The sequence below is a fragment of the Gavia stellata genome, chromosome 4, assembly GCF_030936135.1.
Source record: "Gavia stellata isolate bGavSte3 chromosome 4, bGavSte3.hap2, whole genome shotgun sequence".
Taxonomy (NCBI): domain Eukaryota; kingdom Metazoa; phylum Chordata; class Aves; order Gaviiformes; family Gaviidae; genus Gavia; species Gavia stellata.
This window is the reverse complement of record NC_082597.1, coordinates 38,283,995-38,309,101: the sequence shown is the minus strand read 5'-3', so window position 1 is coordinate 38,309,101 and position 25,107 is coordinate 38,283,995. Positions and strand designations below refer to the sequence as shown.

The window sequence follows — 25,107 nt, the reverse complement described above, 5'->3', positions numbered from 1 at the left end:
AATGCAACTGACGGGTAGTGTGAGAATAAGCAGAAAACCATCAGGTTTACAGCTGTATTTTGGTGTAGGTGAAACAGAGCAATAGACCTACATTTATTTAAAAAAAAAAAAACAAACCCACAACCCAGTTTCATGAAAAGATGTCATTAGGAGAGTAAGGAAAGCTGCAATTATAAGTCCCAGTTGTGAAACAATTGTAAGATTTCTGACACCATTTTTAGCGCCTGGCACTACAAGTTCACATCTCGTAAGTCTTCGCTCAGCTCTTCTCTCCCTGAGTGCGTATGAATGATTGCAGGCAAGCTGTAAATCACTGGCCTTCCAAAGTTTTAACATTGGACTCCTACACCTATGCTGGATGGTTGCCAGAGGCCTTACCTAGTTTTCCTAAGAACAAACTTGCTTCCTTCTTGCTGGCCAAACCCCTTCCCTCCACGGGTGTCCTTGTGGTGCATCTGCACCGACTGACTCCTGCCGTGGACTCTGGGCTGGTGTTCGTACCCACGTGTCATTTGCAGAAGCCACCGGAGCTGTTAGGAAGGGAAAGCAAGGTACGTGCACACAGGCAGCGGAGGAGCCGTTATGGGCAGTGAACCACAAGAGCAGAGCAACACCATTGGGTGTGACTGCATAGAGCTGAAAAACCGGTCGGAAACTACTGCCTGCGTGTCCTTCATCACTGCATGGGCTGTGTGAAGCGCTGGACCTGGGTTTTCAGCTATGTCTGATTCTCTGAGGGCCTGTGAGGCTTTCCAGCCTGTTCCCACCTCCTGCCCCTTCCGAAGATCCCTCCAGGCTAGTCCTGTGGCATCTCCCCAGCAAGGGGAGGGCGGTCAGCCTGGAGGGGGGAACCACCACACAGCTTGAAGTGCAAGCAGAGCCCGCAGAGGCAAACCGGCACGCAGCAGGAATCACAGCAACAGCTACTGTTTCAGGCTCACGTTTTCTGGTGTTTATTATTCTTTTCATTCCTGACCATGTCTCTGTTATTATTCTTTTCATGTGAAGGAGGAAGTTTTGCTACTGAACCACTGTTTGTGGTCCCTGCTGAGCATGCAGTTGCCCAGATCAGCACGCCGCTGGTTTGCCATGGATGAGCCGCTGGCCTGAGCTGCTGGCCTGGCCATCCACCTCACCTCTGCACAATGTGCACAACCCAGACAAAATCGGATGACTGCCCCAAGGGAAGGCTGTCTCCAGATGCACCATGTTCCTACAGGACTCTTCTCTTAGGTGTTTCCAACCATTAGTGGTTAGAGAAAAGATGCTGGGCTAAGCCGAACAGCATGGCTGTCCTTATCTTCCTGAAAATTCATCAAGCACACAGTCAATGAATGCAAGCAAGGGTTGGGAGTTCACAAAGGGAAAGCACAATCCAAATGTAGAGAGGAACAGTTGCAAAAACTATTGAGTGCTGCAATGAAGAAAGCACCCCTGTCTTTCCTGCTCCAATATTCAATAAATGAGGCACTGCTCAAAAAATTTCCCCATGTCACCAACAATTATAAAATACCAGAAAACCAACAAGTGATAATGAAAAACTGTACACACCCTTGAAAGAAGGAGAGAGTGAGCAACATATCGTGTAGCAGCCCTTTCTAGCCGACCGGCAGGGCCACTGCTGACAAACCAGACACGGAGGATTACATCCTAAGCGCTACTGTGGGTTGAGCGGTGCATACATCCACCAGATCCCCCGCAAACTGGTGCAAGCCATGCTCTGAGCACACACAGGCTTGCAACACCTTTGGGCTGAGCTGGCAAGCCAGCTCTGCATTGCGGAGCTGCAGATAGCGTGCCAAACTTCGCCTGGGTTTGCACGGCCACATTCATCCAGCAATGGCCTCGCACGCCTGCCAGTTAGCAACACTTACTAGCCTAGTTTTGGGGCAGTGTCATCATAGCTACAACCCTCACTGCAGAGCTGGCTCAGAGCACAGGCCAAGAGAAGTCAGGTGTGCCAGCAATGACAGCACATGTTCTACCCTGGCTGGGCTTAGAGCATTCACTCCCTTTTTGACAGCTCACTGTGCGAACCGAGGCACAGTGAACCACATCGGAGGGCTCTCTGCCAGGGCAGGCTCAGAGCAATCACTGGGCTACCAAGTGGGTGGACAACAACATCATCAGATGTGGCTCCTTGCTGGCATCAGGCAAGGCCATGACCACCTTGAACACACAAGGGATGGGCAGGGAGCGGCACGTCATGGATCCGATCCTTTGATTTGTTGTGTATAAACAAACAACCTAAAAAGAAGCACGGGCACTCAAGATGTTTGCTTTCCCTCAAAACTTCTTGCACCTTTTGCCTGGATGGGTTGCTCCTTCCCTCCTCCCAACCTCTCCATCCACATGCATCGCCTCCCACACCACCACTATGCCTGCGTGCTTATTTGTGGTAGTCCAGTGTGGTTTGATACGGTTTTATCACAAAAAAACTTGGAAAAATTTGTGGTTCTTTTTAAACCTGTGGTGAGTCAGTAAGTGCTGTATGCTGCTTGTAGGGTGAAGCACAGCTGAAATGGCATCCTGCAGGCTGAGGGACGCTGGGCCTGAGCATTGGCTAGCCTGACACGGTCCTACACTGCAAACCACTTCTGTGTCCTAAATCATGTTAAATATCTCACATCAGTGCAAGCCCTGAAGGCTCTTCAGGGTCTCCGTTGGGGAAGGATGTGCAGAAGATACCCTTCACACGTGCGCTTTCCTGCAGTGCGCTGGACCCAGCCCTCCCACACATGACCCTCCCAGAGGAGCACACCTTCCCACGGATGCCGTCACCAGCGCAGAGGTGTCCAAACACAGCAGTTTCCGGCTGCTTGAGAAACCAGTCACCCAACTGGTCCCTGCTGGCTGATGACATACGGGCTGAAGGTGCTCATCTGGGATGACTGCACATCTCAAATCACTCGCAGGGCCCCATGACGACCCCCTGCCTTGAACGAATCTTCCGCCAACAAAAAGCTAATACAACTGGAGCAAACTAAGCATTGACAAGGACAGGAATCCATTAGGATGAATTTTTGCCTCTTCATGCTTCAGCGGAGCTGGTGTCAGATGATGACGTTGGCTCCCTGCCACTCAGCCATGTGTGACTGCTGCCTGTGGATGGGCACCAGGTAACTCATTGCCAAGAAGGTCAAGGAAAACTACAGAACCGTGAAACCACCCACCTTATTTCTGTATGAACAATTTCACATGGTTTAAAATACATGTTGTGGAGGTTTGAAACAGACTTGACGTCTCTTTTGAATATGAACTTTTACCTGAATTGGAAATATCAGTGTGAAGGGCTGCATTTTATTTTTGCTTGAAATAACGTTTTGTTGCCTTTCTAGCAACCACTTACGTTCTTTTGAATGGATTCTGGTAGGATTTTTGTTAAGTGTACAAAATTGTATTTTCTCTAGCTACAATTATGGATGAAATCAACTGTTTGCTGCCTGCAATTCTGAAAAACTGACTTCTACAATCTACCTTTTTTACCCCCAAAATGTAGGCAAATTTTGAATAATCTCAGAATAGCTTTGGACCTGTTTCCACTCACAGGACTGTAAGTGTCCTCAAAATGGAATCAAAACGTTCCATCCCTTGAGAGCTTCCATTTGATGATGGTGAAACACACTCTCAGAAATAAAAGTCAATCTGATCCTAATAAAATACTTTCTCAAAAAAAGACTTGAGGAGTTTAAAAAACCCCCAACAAACAGAAAGGTAATTTAGTCACATGGAAGAGAGCATTAGTACAAGGAGGCCTCAAGGAGAACAAAATGCAGACGTTTATGCAGCAGAGACTCCCACCATCATGCTTCCCAATACCCTCAGTTCTGCAGTGCACTCTTCCAAGCACAGCTGCATCGCCTGACCTCATTTGCTGAAGGGATTCTTTAGGGAAAAATAATTGGGAACTTCTCTGGAGTTTCCTGGTTCTTGATCTCATCTTAATGTTCCACCTCAGTACTATGTGACAAAGTTGCTTTTGCTCTATGTTCAACAGGCAGATTTCAGGTAGAGAGTGAACATCCTTTGAGGTACTGAACGGCTAAAATGACATTCCATTTTCTCATCTAGCAGTACTTAAAGAAAATTTCCTGCAGCAAACATCATGAAACTAATGCACTGAGTTGCCGTGGTTCCTTCGCCTCAATCCTAATGGTCCAAGTAGAGTACAAGACCCTCAGAGCATGCTCATCAATTATTGATTAGGTCTGAATCATGAGAATTAGTATTCTATTAGCATTTCTTTCCCCAGACCAATATCCATTGAAAGCTTGCTAATTTTCCATTGCTTAATCACATCTTAATGTGTTGAAAATTTATGCACATACTTGCAACATTTTAGCAGTTTTTGCAGAATGACAGACCTTTTATTTTTACTGGTTCAGTATACAGCCGCGTGATACACTGAAGCTAAGAAAAATTGAGAATGATTCACAGTAAAATTTTGAGAAGTCCATTTCTTCTAAATCAAGGCAGAAACAACTCTCATACAGTCCGTGATCAGTGACTAAATTCTACATTATTTTAAATTTACTTAGCACTATAAATAATTATTAGTGACAATATAACTAATAACCTGAAAATAAGGCAGGGGCAAGATCTGATCTACCTCTGGTTTATATTTATAGTGTTCATAGTTGTATATTATTCTAGATGCATACACTTGTATAAAACAACAACAAAATAAAACCATCCCCACAACAATAAACAGGATATATTATACAGCTTATAAGTTATGGTACACAGTAAAACTGATATCACATCCTATAGGTTAGGGGATACATTAATAAATAGAAAATGATATATTAATTTGCAAATTTAACAAAGAATATTAAGAGAGGAAGTAAGATATTACTTACAGTGGGGCTGATTCATCATTACTGCTTTTACTCCAGTTTAAAATAATAGCACTTTCATGTCATGGGAAGCTTGGAAGCAATAATGTCATCAATCACAGTCAATACATACAATTCAGCAGAGCAACCTGAATTTCTTAGAGTTTGAGTGCTTGATTTTGCAACCCTGAAGTTGAATTATCCTCATTCAGTTTCGCTGTCTGCCTGTTTAACATATAGAGAAAAAAAATGTACTTGTCTTATGGTATTCATCAGCTTTGTTTTTTGATTTGGAAGTAAATACTCAGCCTATCGCTTTGCCATTGCTCTTTCATACCAAACCAGAACCAAGCCATGGGAGCCCATGGCAGTCTCACGGGTCCATCCCACTTACATAGCAGCTGATGTGTTGTTTTTTAATGGTAAGTGGCACCCTAACTATCTAATCACTCTATTTATAGAATTTAAAATCCTAAACTACTTTGGAACATTCATATATTTTACCTACCACTAAGCTGGCAAATATTATTTAATTACAAGTCTTTAATCTAGATAATAGCTTTTAAATCCACTGAAGCCAAGATGTGCCATAATATTCATACAGCTACACATATAGTTGTACCTAATTCCTAATTTTGCAGTGCTGCAACTCTCCAGCAGTAAGTAACAGAAACATATGTACGTACGTACATATGTAACACAAAAGGAGCAAACCAGTGCTGTGGATGGACTTAGGTCTGCAATTCTCATGCTCACTGATTACATTTATATCAGCAGAGGAATGGTGTGGGAAGAGAAGCACAAAATGCTGCTCAAGAATGTCTGAAGCCAGATGGCCCAGCAGGTACATGGTAATGTCAGACACAAAGTGATACTTTTGATTGCTAGGGCTGCTTGTGCTTCTGTTAGTCATGGTTTCTCCAGCTACTCATAGGACATGATGATGAGATCTAATGGGGAAGCTGCATAACAGTCATAAAAACTGTTATTCATGTCTGCTGCACCAGACAACTTGTCCTTTGAGTTTTGAAAGAGACAGGAGGCAGCCATGGGGAGCTGAGGGGTTAAAGGCAGCTGGTGATTTTATGTCTGAGTTAGATTTAAAGAAACGGTAGGCTTCACACTGCAAATCAATGTTTATTTTACCACAGAACCATCAGGATTGACAATAGGGTGCCAGACTGCATCTTCACTAATCTATCCCATAATAACACAGGAGCACAATTTTCAAAGACATGTATTTATACATCTGGTAACCACTTTTGTCCCCATTACTTAGAGATTAGAAACACTTTGGGACGCACATACACACATTAAAAAAAAAGCAATACAAATTTTTGTTGCTGTCAGAAATAGAAAGTGCCAGGTAGTACATCATCGTTTCCTGGTCCCACTGTTGCCACTGGCAGACTTACTGAAACTTCTGCTCATTTGTGGGAAGTGTACAGTTGGCGTTCTTTCAGTGGGGCCATACAGCCCTAAATTCCTGGCTGTAGCTGACTTTCGAAGGGGCTTGACACTGGGAAAAGGATTGAAGACTTGCGGCTTTGCGTTCACAGGCTGGGAGGATTTAGCCAGGTTTCCACTGTCACTGGATGAACGGGAGGACTCTGATAAACGTGGCTGGCCGGACTGATGGGATGTTGACTCAGCATCAGTTTTGTTATCTGAGGTGAGTTCCAGTGCTTCCAGTTTTAGCTGAATCACTGACATGTTTGCACTGCTGTCTATAGAGACTGGTTCAGACGACTGCCGGTCAGCTTTTCGAGTAGTCCTGTCATCCAAACCACCTCCTTCTCTTTCTTCAAAGTCAGAATGTTTGGAAGGCTCCTCCTTTGCACCAGGACTATTTGTTTTACAGCTCTCGCTCTGCTCATCTATTAGTCCTATGGTATCCCCGTAGCCCAGCTGGCCTTTGGCCCTAGCAATATTCTTTCGATGAACTCGTATGTGAGTGCGCCACGGAGAGTTCAGTTTTGTTTTAAGATCTTCTTGGGGAATGGGAGACATCTTCCCTGTAGCGTGACTTGGGATATGAATAACAGCGTTTTTGAGAGACCTGTTATTCAATTTCATCTTCTTTCCTAAAAGGAGGTGGTTTATCACTGGGGAATGATTTACCTGAGAAGGGAGGAGGCTGGTAACTGGCCCTTTGTCTGAAAGAAAGTGTTTAAAAGAAACACAGTATTGTTAAAGAACAAAGCAAATTAACGTTCTAAGGATCCACCACCAAATTTGATGCCTTTCTTGAGGTATAGCAAAGGTTTGTAGGACTGACAGCTATTTAAAAAAAAAAAAAAAAACCAACCCCAAAAGCAATCACTGCATTTCTCTTACATCTTGGAGTCAAACACAAAGCTGTAACTCCTATAATAAAGATACCTGTCCTTGCTCCCTGCTTCTTATATACGGGTAAGTCCTGAGCTAGGAATACCATGAAAATAAATCATAACAAAAATAGCTTCTCGATTTTTCAAACTGCACTGTAACTGACAGTTTAACATTAATATTGCCTTCTGATCTTTCCCCTCTCCTTCATTTCTCTTCCAACCATGAGAGGCAATAGAGTCCCTATAGGAGGTCAGTCAAATAAGCCTCTCCATGAGGCTTGTGTGACTGGAGAATGAACCAATGTATTTTTAATGGATAAACCGCACCAACTCTTTGCTATTAGATCCTTTTATTAAACCAGAGCTGTAGACTCAGAATTAGGTAATTAGATGACAGTTTGATTAAACCACACACCCAGCCCCGCATCGTGATTAGTAAGATTAGAAAGGTTTGTGTTTGGGGTGTGAGGGTTGGCAATCCTTGAGAATCAACATTTTACTGTTTGCACTGTTTCTGCTGGCTACAGCCTTTGTTCAAAGCAAATACTTTGCCAATATTAAAAAAAAAAATAATTCCTTATAAATTACGTTAACGAAAAATTGCAACTCTATGTATTCAAATGCTCCTGCTAAGACAAGTTTAGACAATCTAGAAGAGGAAAAAAATTCTCCACAGTGACCCATCTGCATGGTTCAATGCCGACTTAAAGATGACACTTAAGTGGAGAGGAATGAGTGGGGTGGGGTGCGTTCAGCTTGCACACCCACCAAAACATTCAGCTGCGCTGTTCGTGCTAACCCCTGCATTGCTGAATTTGCCAGCTGGGGAAACAGACTCTGTAACACGGATTGCTAAATAACAGACTGATGTCCAGCTCGATCCTCACAGCAATATCGTTATGGCTAGGTAAACTGCCAGCCACAATGGAATATCTAAGCCAGTTCTTCAGCTGCGTAATTTGCCCAGATGAGCTCAGAGGAATCAGAATAATACGGATCAGCTAGGAATCTACCTGCCACTTGGTCGGAAGTGTACTCATCTCCTCATTTCACTTTTTGCAGTGCATCAGTATGTCAACTCCAAGAATGCCAAAGATTTAAAGTTTTTAATCAGAGAGATCAACACAATGCACCCAGATAGCAAAGACACTTTTAAATACCATTGTTCAGCTGGTCCCTGGGACTTAAAAAAATCCCAGGGTCGTCATCTTCAGATCCTGACAAAAGAAGAAAAAACATCACCTTCTCATTTACAATCTGTCTGTACGAAGTGGTACCCACTTTACTACTAATGTGTTATATATTCCATCAGTCTCTCGTTTTGTCTATTTGTTTAAATGTAAAAAAAGAATGTTGTTTGCCTTGTCTCCTATGATGAAGTTAGCTTGTAATAAATCAGTAAATGAAGCATGTTTTGATATGTTACCTGCTCTGATATACACTTGGTGAACCTGCTGTTGCTGCTTCTTCTTTATCCTGGAATATTGCTTTTTCAGTGCATTAATATCGGTGGTCATACGCTCCATCATCATGCTGTTAAAAGCAGCATGATACTCGCTTCGGCAAGAGTCTATTGCTCCTGGACTTAATTCCGCAATGTTACTCGAACCCAGACTTTGTTCTTCATTCTGATCTGCGCAGAGTGGGAATAAAGTGGAGATGAGGAGTAAATTGGCATACTTAAGAGTTCCGCATATTATCTACAAGGGAAGTCTATGTCTGATTCCTATCATCTTATTTAACTGTAGTCTTCAATTAAAAATTTATTGTAATATGTATATTCAACAAAGCTGCACTATTTATAATAAGTATCACATTTCTAGAACTACTGCTTAAGAATAGCAAGGGTTTTAGGGGAGTTTAAAGAATACAGAAGTCAATTAACATAGCAATGAGAAGTTATAAGCACAGTTCTTCAACTACCCAGAAGTACATCAAGCCATCACTAAAGTAATTCAGAAACTGATTATTAAAGACACTCAGCTGGTCAAAGAGAAGGCTAACAACGCAAGTTATAAAATACATTTCAGTCAAGCAGGCACGAGATTAAACAACCAACCTAGTGATACCAGCAAGAAGCATCAAGAAACAGTTATAGCACCACAGGGAGAAAGCTGGTAGTAGCAACGAAAGGGATAGGCGCAGAGCAGCTGAGGATCAGGCAACTTGAGAGCCTCTCCAATCAACAGCTGCAGAGCAGCAGCAGCAGTGCAATTTATTTTCACAGCTGTTTCTGATGCACCACCAAACAGGCACTCCAGGGTCAAGGGGATAATTCTTTTTCAAGGGATGTTTGTTTGTCTTTGGCTTAATCAGAACATCAAACTGCTGTTGCAAACTAAGTGCTAGCTTGAAGCAGCAGGTAGAGACTTACAGTCCCTCAGGAAGGGAAAAACAAAACACCACAGCAATCAAGAAGAAAATTGCAGCTTCTAGGTCTCAGCAAAACCAAGCCGCAAGAATGATGATGTATAATCAGATAACAGCAACTGCTACATCAGTCTGGGGTTTTTGGCAGGGAAGGTGGGGGTGGGTTGGGGGTAAATAACTACAGCCTCTCCCAGGATATCATAAAATCACTGTTGCTCCAGTACCATTTCATAAAGGCTGCTGCAAGTTAACAAATGATCTGCCTTTCTTGTATGGTTCAGAATTTTCTTCTGCTTGTAGAGTTTGCACAGGTGAACATACAATTCTGTCACAAATTTTATTTCAACGTGGAAGGATTTGAAAAATATTGATATTTTGTCAGAACACCCTGGACCATACCCAATTTTATAAAAATGCAAATATACCCCAAATATACAACAGTCTAAAGGTTTGGCCAAAAGGGCTGTGAAATGACCTGCAGAATTCTCTCACTGCTGACAGGTTCCAATGCTAGCCATGCATATGCTAATAAAGGTACACTCTTCAGAAAATGCTGACTACCTAACAGCTTTCTTGGAAATATGCATGGATTTAGGGTGTGATGTTTTTTTCCACACGTTCTTTTTTTGTCGGTGAACAACACTATGGGGTTAGTTTTTTAACCATTACTGTAGCCGAATCCTTAACCCACATTGTCATTTATTCGATACATACCATCTTCACACTTGACTTTGAAGACATCTTCATGGACCACAGAGCAAGTCATTTGGTACCTGCTGTAATCTCTACATAAATATAAAATGCAATTTTCATAGTAGCTTTCACAGAGGAAGCTACAGATGATTTCTGCGAGGTCATGCAGGTCTAACTACATTTTCCAAAAATGAACAAAAGCACTTTTACCTTTCATCTGTTTTTGGTATTTTTGGAGCTCTGGTGCCAAAAACCCACTTAACGGTCCAAGACAGCCAATTGCATTGGCAATTGAGTCTTCATCATCTAGGTCATTCTCCTCATCACTGTCTCTGGTTCTCCCTAGCCTTCTGTCAAATGAGAACATAAGAGAAATAAGAAAGAGACATTCTTAAACATGATCATTACCAAACATCTTTATCTTCTTTAGGAGCATAAAAGGCAGAATGCCACCTGCCTTTTTGCTATCCATGTAGGGTAAAACAATAACCCTACATGCCATAAGCAGTGCATTTCAAACTTACCCTGAAAGTGAAGTTGATTTTACTGCTGCAGGGAAAGGAGTAATATTGTACGTGTATTTCTCCCTTAATTCTGCCAGTTGTGGGAAGGGAAACTGAGCCATGGTATAAACAGTCTAGGGAAAAAAAAACATGCAGCCTTTAAAATTGTCCCTTTAATTAACAGTCCCACAAAAGATTTCTCCATGAATAGACTTTCACAGTCTTGCAGGATGAAAAGCTGCACATTCTCATGCTCTGTAAGAAAATGGAAATCGTCTAGTTTTATGATTCAGTCAGTATTTCCTGTAAGAAGAATGAAGACTGACTCACTAGTAAAATACATGGTTCAGAGGAGAAAAAAAAAATTTAACATATAACATGAGATGTAGGGTCCTTTTCAACTCCTGTACTTTATTAAATAATCATTGTCAGTCCTCTCATTGCCAGCACACCGGAAATCCTCCTCCACTAATTATTATTTCATTTACATGAATGCATCACTGAGGTTTTCAGGATCTTTCAGAATACCTACGTGTTTCTGCTCAAGTATTCAACAAGGTACTGACACTAGCATAGATAGGAAGGAGCAGATCCTCACCTGATGTGGACTGTTAACCGATCCATTACTTCACCTGAGCAGCCCCAAGAGCTTGTGTGAAGGAAATCACTTTGACACAAAAGTTACGGCCAAAGAGGAAGGACCCAATATTATCCAGCTAACTTTTCTCTTCTCAGTTTCTGGTTTTGGTTATTGTTTGGGGGGTGTGGGGTTTTTTTAGTTTTGGGGTGGTGGTGGTAGTTTTTTTTTTTTTAAATAAATTTGTTCTACGGTGAACAAAGAAACCTCTCTACAACTCTCTGAACTCAACATGTAGTCCCTAGAACTCAAAACAAGTCCATAAAAATCTCTAATACATTTTATTTACTTCAATACTCAGAGTTAAAGAAGATAAATAGTTACAAATGCATTTGCTTTCAGCATTATTTTTGCTTTAACTAATTTTGTAATAACAGAATGTGTGTCACCAGCCAACCTGACATCAAGACACATCATATTCATTGCAACATCACTGATGATTTGTTCCTACCTATTTTAGTTGCCTTTTTTCCCCCTGCTTTTGTATACTTACAACTGTTCAGGACTTTCAAATAAGTAACACAATTCATTGGGAATCTCAATGTCAAAAGTAAAAAGAAAAAAAACCAAAATATAATTTCTCATAGCTTTTCCCCATCTTGACTATTAAATGTCTTCTGAAAAACAGTAACGTAAAAATTTCTCATAAGCTATGACAGAAAATCTTCACATATTTTTTTTTCCTGTGCTATTAAGTCAGTGACATTTTAATCTGAAGGCAAATGGCCTTAGTTAAGATGAAAGGAAATTTGAACAATTTCTACATAATCCATTCTTGAACTGTGCCTTGTCTGTGCTAAATACACTAAGGAAAATCACAAATGTGAATTCAGTACTAGACCTTTCCTGACAGAAGAGGAAAAAAAAAAAAAAACCACAACAAGGTTTTACCAGCAGCAATGATGTAAGCAATGAGGAGCAGGAAGGACACTCCTGGCTGGATCACGCACAGGGCAATAGTGCAGCTCAACAGGCTTCTGTGTGAAAATGCTTTTACAGTTCAAGCCATGCACAGACTCTGAGGCAAGAAGAACGCCTACAAAACCCCAGCGCATGAACTGAAGCTTTGCCACTCCATGAAACTACAATGCTACTGTGAAAAGACAAATATTCTCTAGGGCCTGAACAGAAATATCCTGGCAGTCTACCAGACGAAGGAATTTTATGATCTGGAGAAAGACCCACCTCCGGCCCGACTTGTCTGCCTGTTTGTTTGATCTCCACCACACTTTGCTGTTTTTTTTCTCCATGTGTCTCAACTCTCCGTCCTAGAGAAGGAGGTGTGTCTGGAATTCATTTCTTCTCTTTATGTCAACAGCCTTTTCAGGTAACTTGTTCCATATGCTAGTTACCCTTTAAGTGAAACAGTCGACTCAGAGTCCTCCATTTACTCCTTGCACCTACTGTTTTAGATTATGCTTTTAGCTTTTGCCTGTCTCCAATCTGTGTCTCCTCCAGATCCTGTGCAATTTCTTTCATTTAGCATACAAGTTTTTAGCTTAATTACTTGTTATCAAGTAATTATAACTGGAGGCCTTGCTTACCACCTGGCTAAGAGATCCACAGACAAATTTTATGCTGATGCAAGTTCCACTGGCAATTAAAAAATATTGTCAATTAACACCTGTGATCTCCTCACAGCAATGCTTCAGAGTCAAAGCAACCTGTTCCTAGTTTGTACACAGCTTTGGATGCCATTTGGTTAATTCTGGTGAAACTGTGCCAGAGGGAAACAGACTACACATACGAAGCATGATGCAGCCAAACTTATTATCTTATTTATACCCCACACTGGTTTAAGGCTCCTCTCTCTTTTCACTTACACTAAGAAAAGATAACAAAACAAAAAGCAAAACAAAAAACAAACCCAAAAGAAAACAGATGAAGTGCTACTCCAGTAGAAAGTTAACAGTAAATACCATCAAATCAGGGTAACTGTCTACAGGAGATAGTCTAAAATGCTACGGTACTACAGAGGGATTAATCCCTGTTCCCCTCCACTACAGTAAGCACATAGGGAAGCCTCTCTTTTTCCTGTTTGCTTCTCATCTCCTCTATGCTGGAACGTTTCTAGGAGAACAAACTGAATTAGTTTAGCTGCTTATAAAAATGCTCATTTTCTAAGAAGGCATAAAAACGTGTACTCAATCTAGCATGTGTTGTTCAGAATATCTGCAGAAACCTGCTGTACAGCCTTCTGTCTCCGTGTTAGAACCAAAGCTTATTAATAGGCCAATAAAATGACATTACTGAATACTGTAATTGTTTAACTTCTAGTCCTGAATACACACCCGCTCTAGCATCTGATGTGTACAGCACTTACCCTTTATTTACCTAAACTGTTGAATCTGAAAAAGGAGGTAGCTGTAGGCTTGCTTGCTCCTCCAATACCTCCATAGTCTCCTTGGCACAACATTGTAAGAACTCTTGCCAAGCAAGGGCCAAATCTGCTAAAGCTTTAAGCCCTCACTCCTGGGTATATGTACTGTCTGCCTGGGAGAGAGGGAGGCAGGCATTTTTAATGACAAATTTGCATCATCTATGCATGCTGGTGGAGACAATGAGGACAAGAGTCCTCTGATCTACTTTAGACATCTGCTCTGTCAACACTTGCCCCTGAAGCAGTACCCCCCTCCTCCAACTCCCAAAGGAAACAGGCCCCTTAGAGCACAATTTGTTTTCTAGTGGTGGAGAAGTGCCTGTTACTGGCTTAAATGAGCCTGGGCAGGTAGTTCAGATGCAGATATAAGTGTCACGCAAGTCTAAAGAAAAGTGAGATGACTGCCACCAGCAACTTTTACTGAAATGTGTAGGGAAGGCAGAGTAGGATATTAATCCTTTCCCGCAGCAGGATACTAATCCTTGAGCCACCTTATAAAAGTATTAAATGTAAATTCACTGTTCTGATTTTGATTAGGGGAAAAAAGAAAAAAAAAAGAAAAACCCAACATTTTGAAAACAAAGCAGTCTAAACGTTCATCTCTGGCTGACTCCTCCAAAAAAGCCTAAAGCAATTTAAAAAACAGCGTCTTCAAGCAGCCTGGATCCTTTCATTAATGCAATGGTTCATATTTCTTTATTTTCTTCTCCAACACAGAGAAAATTGTTCAAATACAGCAGCCAGGCACATGGTGGCATTCATATCCCCTAATGGTAAACACTTGCAGTGCCTAATTCTCTCCACTTACAGTAAAGAGACGCTAGAGTGAAGACCTCAGATGGAGATGGCTACACTGCCAGTGCCTGCCTCTCACTTGAAGAATGCTATCTAAACTATAGTGTGGTTTCTTCAACTGAGAGGACACACATAAAACAGACACACTGCTTCTCTACACAGAAAACTTAAACCTGCCACATTCTCCATATCAATGGCAATGCTACCCTACCTTAACGCTCCTGCCAGTGTCACAAAATACACAGGTACACTATGAATACACATATACTTTGCACCAAGTGCTTATTTTTTGCTGAAGCACAAAAAGACTGCTAATTTAGCCTACTTGTAATTGCAACAGTTTAAAACCCAAAAAGATCCTTCCATCACTCCAACCAGTAAGTTACCTATGCCTTATCTTCTATCACACACCAGGGCAAAGAAAGAAATCCACAGAGTCACTAAAGACTACTTCAGCTTTCCCAACATTATTCTTCGCCACAAATGCCGTATCTTGATTTTGTACTGCACTTGAGACCAGGAACTGAAACACAATGAATATGAGAAGGCGTCAGTTTCAGCCACCATCTTCACGCATCCTCAATATCTGAACTGCCTTGTGAGAAACCTTAACACGTGTGAGTACCTCTGACCAGCTGCATTTCCATTTTTGAAGCAAAACAAAGCCACAGTGCTCACCTCTCATTCCCAGAGCTCCCTCATTAAACAAACAACAGCAACAACAAAAGCCAAAAATCTGAAATTGATCCTTTACTTCAGAGCAGTACTTCACCAGACAATGGAAGTATATTATCCCAGACAGTCAATAAGTTTTGCTTCCAATAATGGGTAACAGAAGTCACCTGTTAACTACTGTAATAAGCTCATCCAACTGCATATACTGAGACTGACTTTGCTTTCCTTCCCCTAAGTTAGGTAAAAAATTTCAGATTAATTATGTGCTCTGTATTTGCACCCATTCAATCACCATACTCTAACTCATCAAAAGCAAAGTTCCAGAACTGTAGCATGAATTCTTTATAAAACATCTAAGACAACAACACCTCAAGGATACCAGGGGAAAAAAAAAGTGTAAGTGCAAATCAATACAATTACATCTGTAATACTAAAGGCCCTTTCCTTTCCCAGAACAACATGAATCTTTGTTCTCATACAATGACATATGCTTTAAGAATTCGGGGCCTGCAATTATCTACAAATGTCTTTGTTTATAGTTCACTGACGACTGTTCATGGCTTTTTTTTTTTAAATCATGAAGGATATTTTTCTCCCTTTTCACTTGATAAACTCATCTCCCACAGTGTCTGCAGAATGAAAAGGACAGAATGTAATAAATAACTGGCCAAAACATAAAAATAAAACATCCTAAAAATTATGACTACTAAAAGATTTTACATCTTACTTGCGTAAATCCAACTGGCCATTATATCACAACAAACTTTCAGCTGTTAACATAGAACCAATTTTTATCAAATGGAGCCTAGTGGTTCTCTATAGTTAATGTATAAGATAAGATTTTAGCTTTAACTGCAGGACATCTATTTGCTTCATTGACATGCTAGCTCAACTCAGTTATCTTAAACATTTACTCTTGGGAGGGTTTATGTTTCTGCAGTATCTAAACAAAAATGTAATTTGTAGAAATCAGCACCTAAAGGACACACAGAAAACACAATAATTGTATCACAATTACTCACCTGCATGAGTTCATTGCTGTCAATCAAACTGTCTTCCAGCATCTCCTGGGTCAGCTTGCCCATGGTACTGTAAAACTCATCTGCAGTTTCACAACACTCTATTTGCCTACATCAAAATACATGTTGTTTTTTATTTTACTTTTACATATGATTCTACACCTCCAAACCAAAACTGAACTTTCTGTCATCATAAAATATGCGCTTCCATTAGTCACCTTAATTCTTAAGTTTATTGCAATCCTCCCTACACTTCCAAATAATAAAACTGTGCACATCACATTGGAAATACTGGTGCAGTAAAAGGATGTACTGAGCATAGCTTACTGTCCTGACTGCTCATGATAAAGGATTCATGCATGTCCAGACAGGTAATTCCCTCTGCCTCTTTCGTTTCTACAACATGAGAATCAATAAATCCTGCCTCCTACTAGCACAAGGGAGCTCTCCCATCAGCTCAAAAACAGAGCATAAAGATTTCTTGACTGCCTCATCACCCATTTTTCACTATGGACCAAACGGCTGAATTCACTGGCAGAACTATCTTTTTGTCAGATGGGAACAAAAAAAACAAGCTGGCCAGAAAACATTCTGGTAGAGTAAATTAAGTATAGGTGTGTTTATAGATGTCATTGTATTCAAAAGAGCTGAGCTCACATAATGCAGAATGAAGGAAAATTCACTCATATCCTGCATACTTGTGAAAGCTATTTCTAACTTAGAGATGCAGACTTTTTTGGTTTGTTTTTGGGTTTTTTTGTTTGTTTTGGTGGGGTTTTTTGTTTGGGTTTTGTCCCCCCCCCCCCCCCCCCCCGCTTTTCTTTAAATTTCTAAAAACACAGAATCACCCACAGAATGTCAGCTAGAGGAAGAGAAATATGAGTAGTATGCTTTTGTAAGTTGCTGTTCTACATACATCAGAGTCAACTGCTAAACATCCTCTCCCATCAAGTGAAAAATTTGTTTCACTTCTATCCCTATCAAGTGCATTGCTGGCTACACATTGTAGCCTCCCCTGTAAAATACAGCCGCTGGAATGATCAAAAAAGTATACGGCCTTTTTTCTTAAGGATTAGAAGAGGAAGCTTCCCTTGATCCTCAGTGTCTACCCATTGAACTAAAGAAACTCCTACTGAAATCCTAACATAGTTTAGCTAAAAGAATGATTAGGTAGTAAAAACAAAACAAAACAAAAACAACCCAACAACTGTAGAAACAATGACTATGTAGCCAATTATCACAAACTTACTGCTTACCTTCCCTGATACCTTCAGGCTGTCATGACCTCCACATACTGCTTTCTCTACTGCACCTATTTTTAACCCCACCATTCCTTCAGTCTCCCTCAAACAGACATATGATTGAACCGCCCACGTTTTAGGAAAAGCACTTCTCACCCCATTTTCATGTTTAGAAAAATAGTCTTGAGAAGTACGAAGATCATGAGACTATGATCACTGTTTCAGGCCCCATTTCTTTAAACCCCCCTGGTTCTACTGCTAGTGGAGAAGAAAGAGGAACAAAATCACAATCTTCTCCCAGCAAAGACATAGTGCCTGATCTTTTACTTCCTCATCTCATTTGATATCATTAATCACAAGCTTACTGAATTTCAATTCTTGTTCAGTTTTAGTGACTCATCATCTTCTGGATCTCTAGTTATCACACCAGTGTCCCTTTCTGTTAATTGCCCCCAAATGTGCCAGACCTTCTTCCATTCCCCACAAACAATAGTTACAAGGTGTGCAGTCTGATCAGCTTATTCTTTTGGACATATTCTTATAGATTTCTTCATTCTGTTCCTTCCAATTTTTATGAAACACATTTCATTTTTGCTTTAAGTTTTATGGTAAAATCTTCAAAGCAGTGACTTTCTTTTTTATCATGTTATGAGTTGGAACATTTTTAATTATAGCTTTTAAGTGCACAGAGACCCACTGCAACAGGACCTTTTATCTAAAGGTATGGCTCAAAGTAATAAAGCACAATGGGACTACATATAGCTTAATCCTAATGCAAATGATTTATGCAAGTTTCATTCATGAAATGAACAAATAAGGCTCTTAGGAAATTGTTCTTCTAATAATTATTCTTCAGATTAAAAATTAAATATACTAAACAAAGTCTCTTACAATGCTACTGGACTGCAGTGCTAATTTATTCAGAAAGAAAAAAGAAATGAAACCTCCAAGGACAGAGCTGAACATAAATCCCAGTGGTTCAGTCTCAGGGAAGAAAGGAAGGTGAGTATTGTTAGGCATCACAAGAAAAATTTGATGCAGCTGCTGACGCCAGCTGAAAAAAGTTTCCAGCTGAACTAACATCTGCTCAACCTGACAGAGCTCATACCTCCCACTGAAGTCAGTGACAAAACTCGTTTCTCCAGGAGCACTGTACACGCTTCGGAATACAAATATTTGCTGTGACAACAGAAGAAGAGTTTAGAAGAACTAACCATCTCTTGTGTTTTGTCCTATGTGGCGAGTTTCCAAGGCCATAAAGGACTATAATAGAAACTTGGCTAAAATGTGCAGAGAACATCAGGAAAATTTGTTTGCAGGCCTTACCAGAAAAGAACCATGTAACACTAAATCATTCTCTTAGTAACACTGAACTCTTTTCTGGGGTAGCCAATGATCTCAAATCCTTAAGTCTCCTTAAGTGAAAATAAGGGAATTAACATCCCCAGCTTCAGGTACCCCACTAAACAAGGTCAAGGGCCGGGTCCTGCACTTGGGTCACAACAACCCCAGGCAACGCTACAGGCTTGGGCACGAGTGGCTGGAAAGCTGCCTGGCGGAAAAGGACCTGGGCGTGCTGGTTGACAGCCGGCTGAATATGAGCCAGCAGTGTGCCCAGGTGGCCAAGAAGGCCAATAGCAGCCTGGCCTGTATGAGAAACAGTGTGGCCAGCAGGAGCAGGGAGGTGATTGTCCCCCTGTACTCGGTGCTGGTGAGGCCGCACCTCGAATCCTGTGTTCAGTTTTGGGCCCCTCACTACAAGAAGGACATTGAGGTGCTGGAGCGTGTCCAGAGAAGGGCGACGAAGCTGGTGAGGGGTCTGGAGCACAAGTCTTGTGAGGAGCGGCTGAGGGAACTGGGGTTGTTCAGTCTGGAGAAGAGGAGGCTGAGGGGAGACCTTATCGCTCTCTACAGCTACCTGAAAGGGGGTTGCAGAGAGGTGGGTGTTGGTCTCTTCTCCCAAGTGATGAGTGTCAGGACAAGAGGAAATGGCCTCAAGTTGCACCAGGGGAAGTTTAGGCTGGATATTAGGAAAAATTTCTTTACTGAGAGAGTGGTGAGACACTGGAATAAACTGCCCAGGGAAGTGGTGGAGTCACCATCTCTGGAGGTGTTCAAGGAACGTGTGGACAAGGCATTGTGGGACATGGTTTAATGGGCATGGTGGTGTTTGTTGGTTGATGGTTGGACTTGATGATCTTACAGGTCTTTTCCAACCTTAGTGATTCTGTAATTCTTTAAATTAGCTGGTCACCCTCAAGTCTCTCTGTATGTGTTTCAGAGTGTTTACCAGCTCCCTCAGAGGTCTATGTTCTAGAAAGTCCAACCAACCTTTTAGCATAGCATGAAGACATTATACACAGACAATGCAAACAACTAGAGACATTTCCTGCAGCAAGGGTCAATTAATTATCATGCCCATTCTGACACGATGTCAGAAGCACATGTTTTTGGGGAAGCCATAGAGGCAATTTGTGCAGCTTTTTCAAACCAGAATCATTCTCCTGAAAAATTGCATCTTGTTTAGAATTGAGAAAACGCTCTTCAGAACAACGTAAGTTACACACATTGCTCATACTGAAACAAAAAATCAGATAAAAATGACCACTTACTCTCCTAACTTTGCCCAGATAGCCAAAGCTACTCTCAGTATAATTTCAGAGCCTTCGAAGAATACTGAATCCCAGATCTTCAGAACTGTATGGTTAGGCAGGCAAGTGGCAAAGAGGGTCAGAAACCACTGCATTGTGAAGACATTTGTAAGTGGGGGTTCGTAGCCTCCTGAAATAAATAAAAAAAAAGCTTAAAGTAATTGTAATTTACTATTATTTTACAAGGAGTGTAAACTGCATACTGAAATCCACCAGACATTCTAGTACCTCTGTTTACTGGTCAAAACTTACTTAGCCTGCAGCTATCCCAAAGATAAGCTGAGAAAAAGAGCAATGGAAAAATTACATACTTAGTCACCTTCCATTCTGCTGTACTGCAAAAAGCTCTAAGCAGCAGCAGCAGCATTTATTTTGGACTGTAAACCTTGGAAAACACCACACTTTTTTTTTCCTTATATCAGAAAGATTTCCTGCCCTACTCCAAAGCCATATGAGCTAAAAGCTTTTATTTAAAAAAAAAAAAAAAAAAAAAAAAACCAAACCCAAAACACTGCATTTCTTCAGAAACTAATGGCGTAAGAAGTCTTTATCTACATGAAGGTGACCGTCTCTGTAAAGTCTTATCTATTGTTTTAATACCCTGATGCACTGCCAGCTTAGCAGAAGCGACTATAACGCATTCAGTTTTCCTTTTGGCTTGTTAAGTTTCAAACAAGATTTAGTATTTCAGCCTGGAACTCAGAAGTTTTACTTTCTATTTATGCTCAGAGAACGCTTTGTGCATCCCAGTATCAACTGATGCACTGAAGGCCATGACCAAAGAGGCTGCTGCCTGTGAAAACACTTTCAAATAGCAAATACTTCCTTGATATCCCTTTGTTGTTTTTATACAGTTTGGGCACAGTCACAGTTTATTTATATGGAACATGGGAACAGATCTTTTCGAAGATGGAACTCAGAGTGCACTTAGCTTCCAGACTGACAAAAAACCCACCCAACCAACAACAAAAAACCCACTCTCCCCAAAACACTCCCTATCTTGTTTAAAAAAGAAAGAGTCTGGAGGGAATGCTATACCAGGGGAGAAAAAAAAAAAAGAAAAAAAAAAAAAATCACAGTGCAAAACCAGTTTTCAGTTAGCAACCCAAGAAGTACAATTGTATGAGGTTTAATATGGCCAAGTGCCAGGTCCTGCACTTGGGTCACAACAACCCCAGGCAACGCTACAGGCTTGGGGACAAGTGGCTGGAAAGCTGCCTGGTGGAAAAGGACCTGGGGGTGTTGATTGACAGCCGGCTGAAGATGAGCCAGCAGTGTGCCCAGGTGGCCAAGAAGGCCAACGGCATCCTGGCCTGGATCAGAAATAGTATGGCCAGCAGGACTAGGGAAGTGATTGTCCCCCTGTACTAGGCACTTTGAATACTGTGTTCAGTTTTGGGCCCCTCACTACAAGAAGGACATTGAGGTGCTGGAGCGTGTCCAGAGAAGGGTGACGAAGCTGGTGAGGGGTCTGGAGCACAAGTCTTATGAGGAGCGGCTGAGGGAACTGGGGTTGTTCAGTCTGGAGAAGAGGAGGCTGAGGGGAGACCTCATCGTTCTCTACAACTACCTGAAAGGGGGTTGCAGAGAGGTGGGTGTTGGTCTCTTCTCCCATGTAACTAGCAATAGAACGAGAGGAAATGGCCTCAAGTTGCACCAGGGGAGGTTCAGGCTGGATATTACGAAAAACTTCTTTACTGAGAGAGTGGTGAAGCATTGGAACAGGCTGCCCAGGGAGATGGTTGAGTCACCATCACTGGAGGTGTTCAAAAAATGCGTAGACATGGCACTGCGGGACATGGTTTAGTGGGCATGGTATTGTTGAGTTAATGGTTGGACTTGATGATCTTATACGTCTTTTCCAACCTTAATGATTCTTGCACCTGTGTATTGCTAAGCATTCAGATGAAGAAATACTAACCATCCACCATTGGGTCTCACATTGTAACTCTTCCCGGAACAGCTATGTAAGCTAGCAACTACAAGGAGCAATGGTAGGACAGGTATCTTCAGCTAAGGCAAGAAACAACCTTTTCAAGGTAGCCCTTGTACTAAGCTGTGTGTTACAGTGTTGTCACTCTATGCATTTAATATCTTTGTCAACACAATTCTGTTTGCAGTTAGTGGTGGGACCAAATTATTTCCCCTTTATTTTTTCCCTGAGAGCACCACCTATTTATGTTAAGGTTATGAACAATGGAAACTGCCATCTTTCACCTTAACAATTTAAAATATATATTCTAAGCAATAAACTCATGTAAACACTTAAAAGACTGTATTTTTAGACCAGTGCTCAGATGAAACAATAGCAAAAAGGAATTTAATAGCATTTTCTGTTAAACCTACCTCCACTTTCTCTGTTAGCAGCTCTTTGCAGGGTGTCTAAGTGCTGGGACAGTTCAGGAAGCTTCATTCGTAAAAGATCTCGGAAAACAGCCATATCCACAGATAGAGCACGGAGGTTATTGACAAAATAGCTATCAGGAAGCACCTTATCAATTAGGTAAATCATGATCTGTGGGGAAAATGAAATATAATCACATAGGACTTACAGAGCCAGTTATTTTCTGGGAATAACAGAAAAAAAATACAGAATTTTAAAGTTCTCTGTTCACTAAAGAATGGCTTGGAGCCAGCGGCAACACATGCCTCTTGTATCTCCATTTATATGGGGAGAAAACATTATCATTTTAAGCATCGACAGGTACTCTAGGCATCCACAAACAATCAAGGTGCAAAGGCCTCTTGAAGCTGTCCAGAATTTATGAACCATTAATGACCGAAATCAATGTCACAGTAAGCTATGATCAAATTGGAAGCATTACTCAAACCAAAGGCAACTTTTGGCACTTCTGATGCTGTATGTGTTTATGAGATTCTCCACACTGTTGGAAAGTTCCGCTGTCCCTTCTCTGGTTGTTAACTGCCACAGCCAGAAGACTGATTTTCCAAATCATCTTTTTTCCTCTCCAAAATGCAAGATACTGTTCCTTAAAAAACATTCTCCACACGTTTTACTGTGGTATGTTACCACGTGCTGCACTTCGTCTTGTCACTTTAAAAGCTGCTAAATTAAGCAGCATGAGACACACTAAACAGACATCTATTTCAAATGAGATAGCTCAACATGGGTGGTAATGTTTTAACTGGATACTGTCAAACTTTTGAGAATGAACAAATGCAACAAAGAAATATGCAGAAGTTGATGTATATCATCAGCCCAACAGAAGATGCTGACCTTTACTTCAGGATCTTTTACAATTTCTATGGCCACTCTACAAACCATATCCAGAGAGCCTGCATGCTCATCCCATCTGCTTCTACTCTCCATTACTCCTTTGTTAAAATTTCAAATGAACATCCTTACAATCTGTTTCATACAGCCTCTAATGCTTGAGAGGACAATGGCACCTTTGTATATAGGAGAAAATCCTCCTTCCAATCCCTCTCTTTTCATAAGATGCCCACAAAAATAGCTTGGCAGACACTAGACTTCCAAGAGCACCACCTTCCATAGTCTGACTGCTTCCTTTTCTCTCCCAGCTGCTTGTGACCGCGTACTACCACTTGACCTTGCAAGATTTTCTCAGGCAATAACAGTCTCTTGCTCCATGTTTTAAAGCATGTAGATCAGTAGCTGATACAGGCAAATCAATAGCTTCTACACATTTTTTGTTTGTTTGTGTTAAGTTTTAAGGATTGAAAGGAAAAAGGTGATCAAAACATGGTACGCAGGTAAGCTGGAGTCTCATATTTTGTCAGATGCATTCCCTAACCTTTGCTGAATACTGGGACACCTCATCGTCTTTTAAAAATATGCTTTATTTTGTTCAGAAATAGTTCAACCAATGGAAGAATAATTTAATATAAAACATCAACTTACAACTATGCTATTGGTGTTTTCATTAATTTCTTATGACATAAGCCATAAATCCCTACCTTAAAGAAACCATTTTATAAAGGCTTTTGCTTCCTTCCCACTGTGTGGTGGGAGCAAAATCAAGAAATCTCAGATATATGAGAGCACAGGAAAGAACAGAAATTTTTGCAACACTGAAGTCCATTCCATTTCACTGGCATGTGAATTGTTTTGAGAATGCTTTTTTAAAAAAGCAGCTTCACACATTTACCAGTTTGCCATAGATACTTTCTTCATGACATCTCTCTGTGCACATTTCTTTTTATTGTTTGACTTTGTAATATTTCCCCACAATAATGTGCAGGAAAAAATGGTTTTTAAGTTTCAGAATCTGTAAGACTTTTATGCATACTTTGATAGCTTCTATACATGCAAGCTATGATTTTCTTGCTTACCATAATTTCAGTAGGGTAACTTTGAGGTGTCTTAAGGGATTTAACTTAAACATGCTTACCTTAACTAGTGAAGACTCAAGCATCCCTGGCTGGGCATTCACTGAAGCTACCATGTTGGCTCCTGTGCTGTTAAAGCCCCATGATGTCTGTAGTACCAGCTATTTCCCAGCCTCTGGGAGACACTTCCCAGACACAGAGCTTTTGTTTATAACATCCATCCCAGAAAGGGGACATGACTGGTGAGCCCTGAGAATCCCCTTGCCCCCCTTAACTCCTAGACTCTGCAATAATCCAAACATAGTTTCCCATAGCTCCAATCCTGAGGGCAGCTTTACAGGCAACAGCCTCTGCAGCTGTTCCAAAGCCACTCATCACTTGCTTTAGACAGCAATGACTACAACAATGAAACAGCCACATGCTAACCTCCAATTCCTTCCCCCCTCCCCCCCTCAGTGGTTTGGCTGTTTTTTCCCTTTTCCCCCTCTCTCTTCTGGGGAAATTCCAACCCTACAAAGCCACGCACTAAGCTTGGAAAAGAAATTACTTTATTTTCCATTCTTATTTTTGCCAGGTAAGGCCCATTTTGGTTCTAACAGCCTTCAGTGCTTTACCTCTCCAGGACAGTCTGGCACCGTTCCATTGCCTCCTTAGCACAAGGAGCCTG

At 41.2% G+C, this 25,107-nt stretch overlaps 1 protein-coding gene across 2 annotated transcripts in view; it reads right to left on the bottom strand.

The window, feature by feature from the left end:
* Nucleotides 1–6,204: 6,204 nt before the first annotated feature.
* TBC1D30 (TBC1 domain family member 30) overlaps nucleotides 6,205–25,107 on the bottom strand; it is a 31,976-nt gene continuing 13,073 nt past the window's right edge. The window contains exons 6-12 of one of the 2 annotated variants that reach the window (XM_059816908.1): nucleotides 22,476–22,644; nucleotides 20,091–20,259; nucleotides 16,241–16,346; nucleotides 10,753–10,865; nucleotides 10,439–10,578; nucleotides 8,592–8,798; nucleotides 6,205–6,991 (exon numbers count right to left, since the gene is read on the bottom strand). In XM_059816908.1, the coding sequence (XP_059672891.1) occupies nucleotides 6,210–6,991; nucleotides 8,592–8,798; nucleotides 10,439–10,578; nucleotides 10,753–10,865; nucleotides 16,241–16,346; nucleotides 20,091–20,259; nucleotides 22,476–22,644 (1,686 nt within the window). In that variant the 3' untranslated portion in view covers nucleotides 6,205–6,209. The remainder of the gene's footprint in view (nucleotides 6,992–8,591; nucleotides 8,799–10,438; nucleotides 10,579–10,752; nucleotides 10,866–16,240; nucleotides 16,347–20,090; nucleotides 20,260–22,475; nucleotides 22,645–25,107) is intronic. The other variant, XM_059816909.1, reaches the window with a different exon arrangement.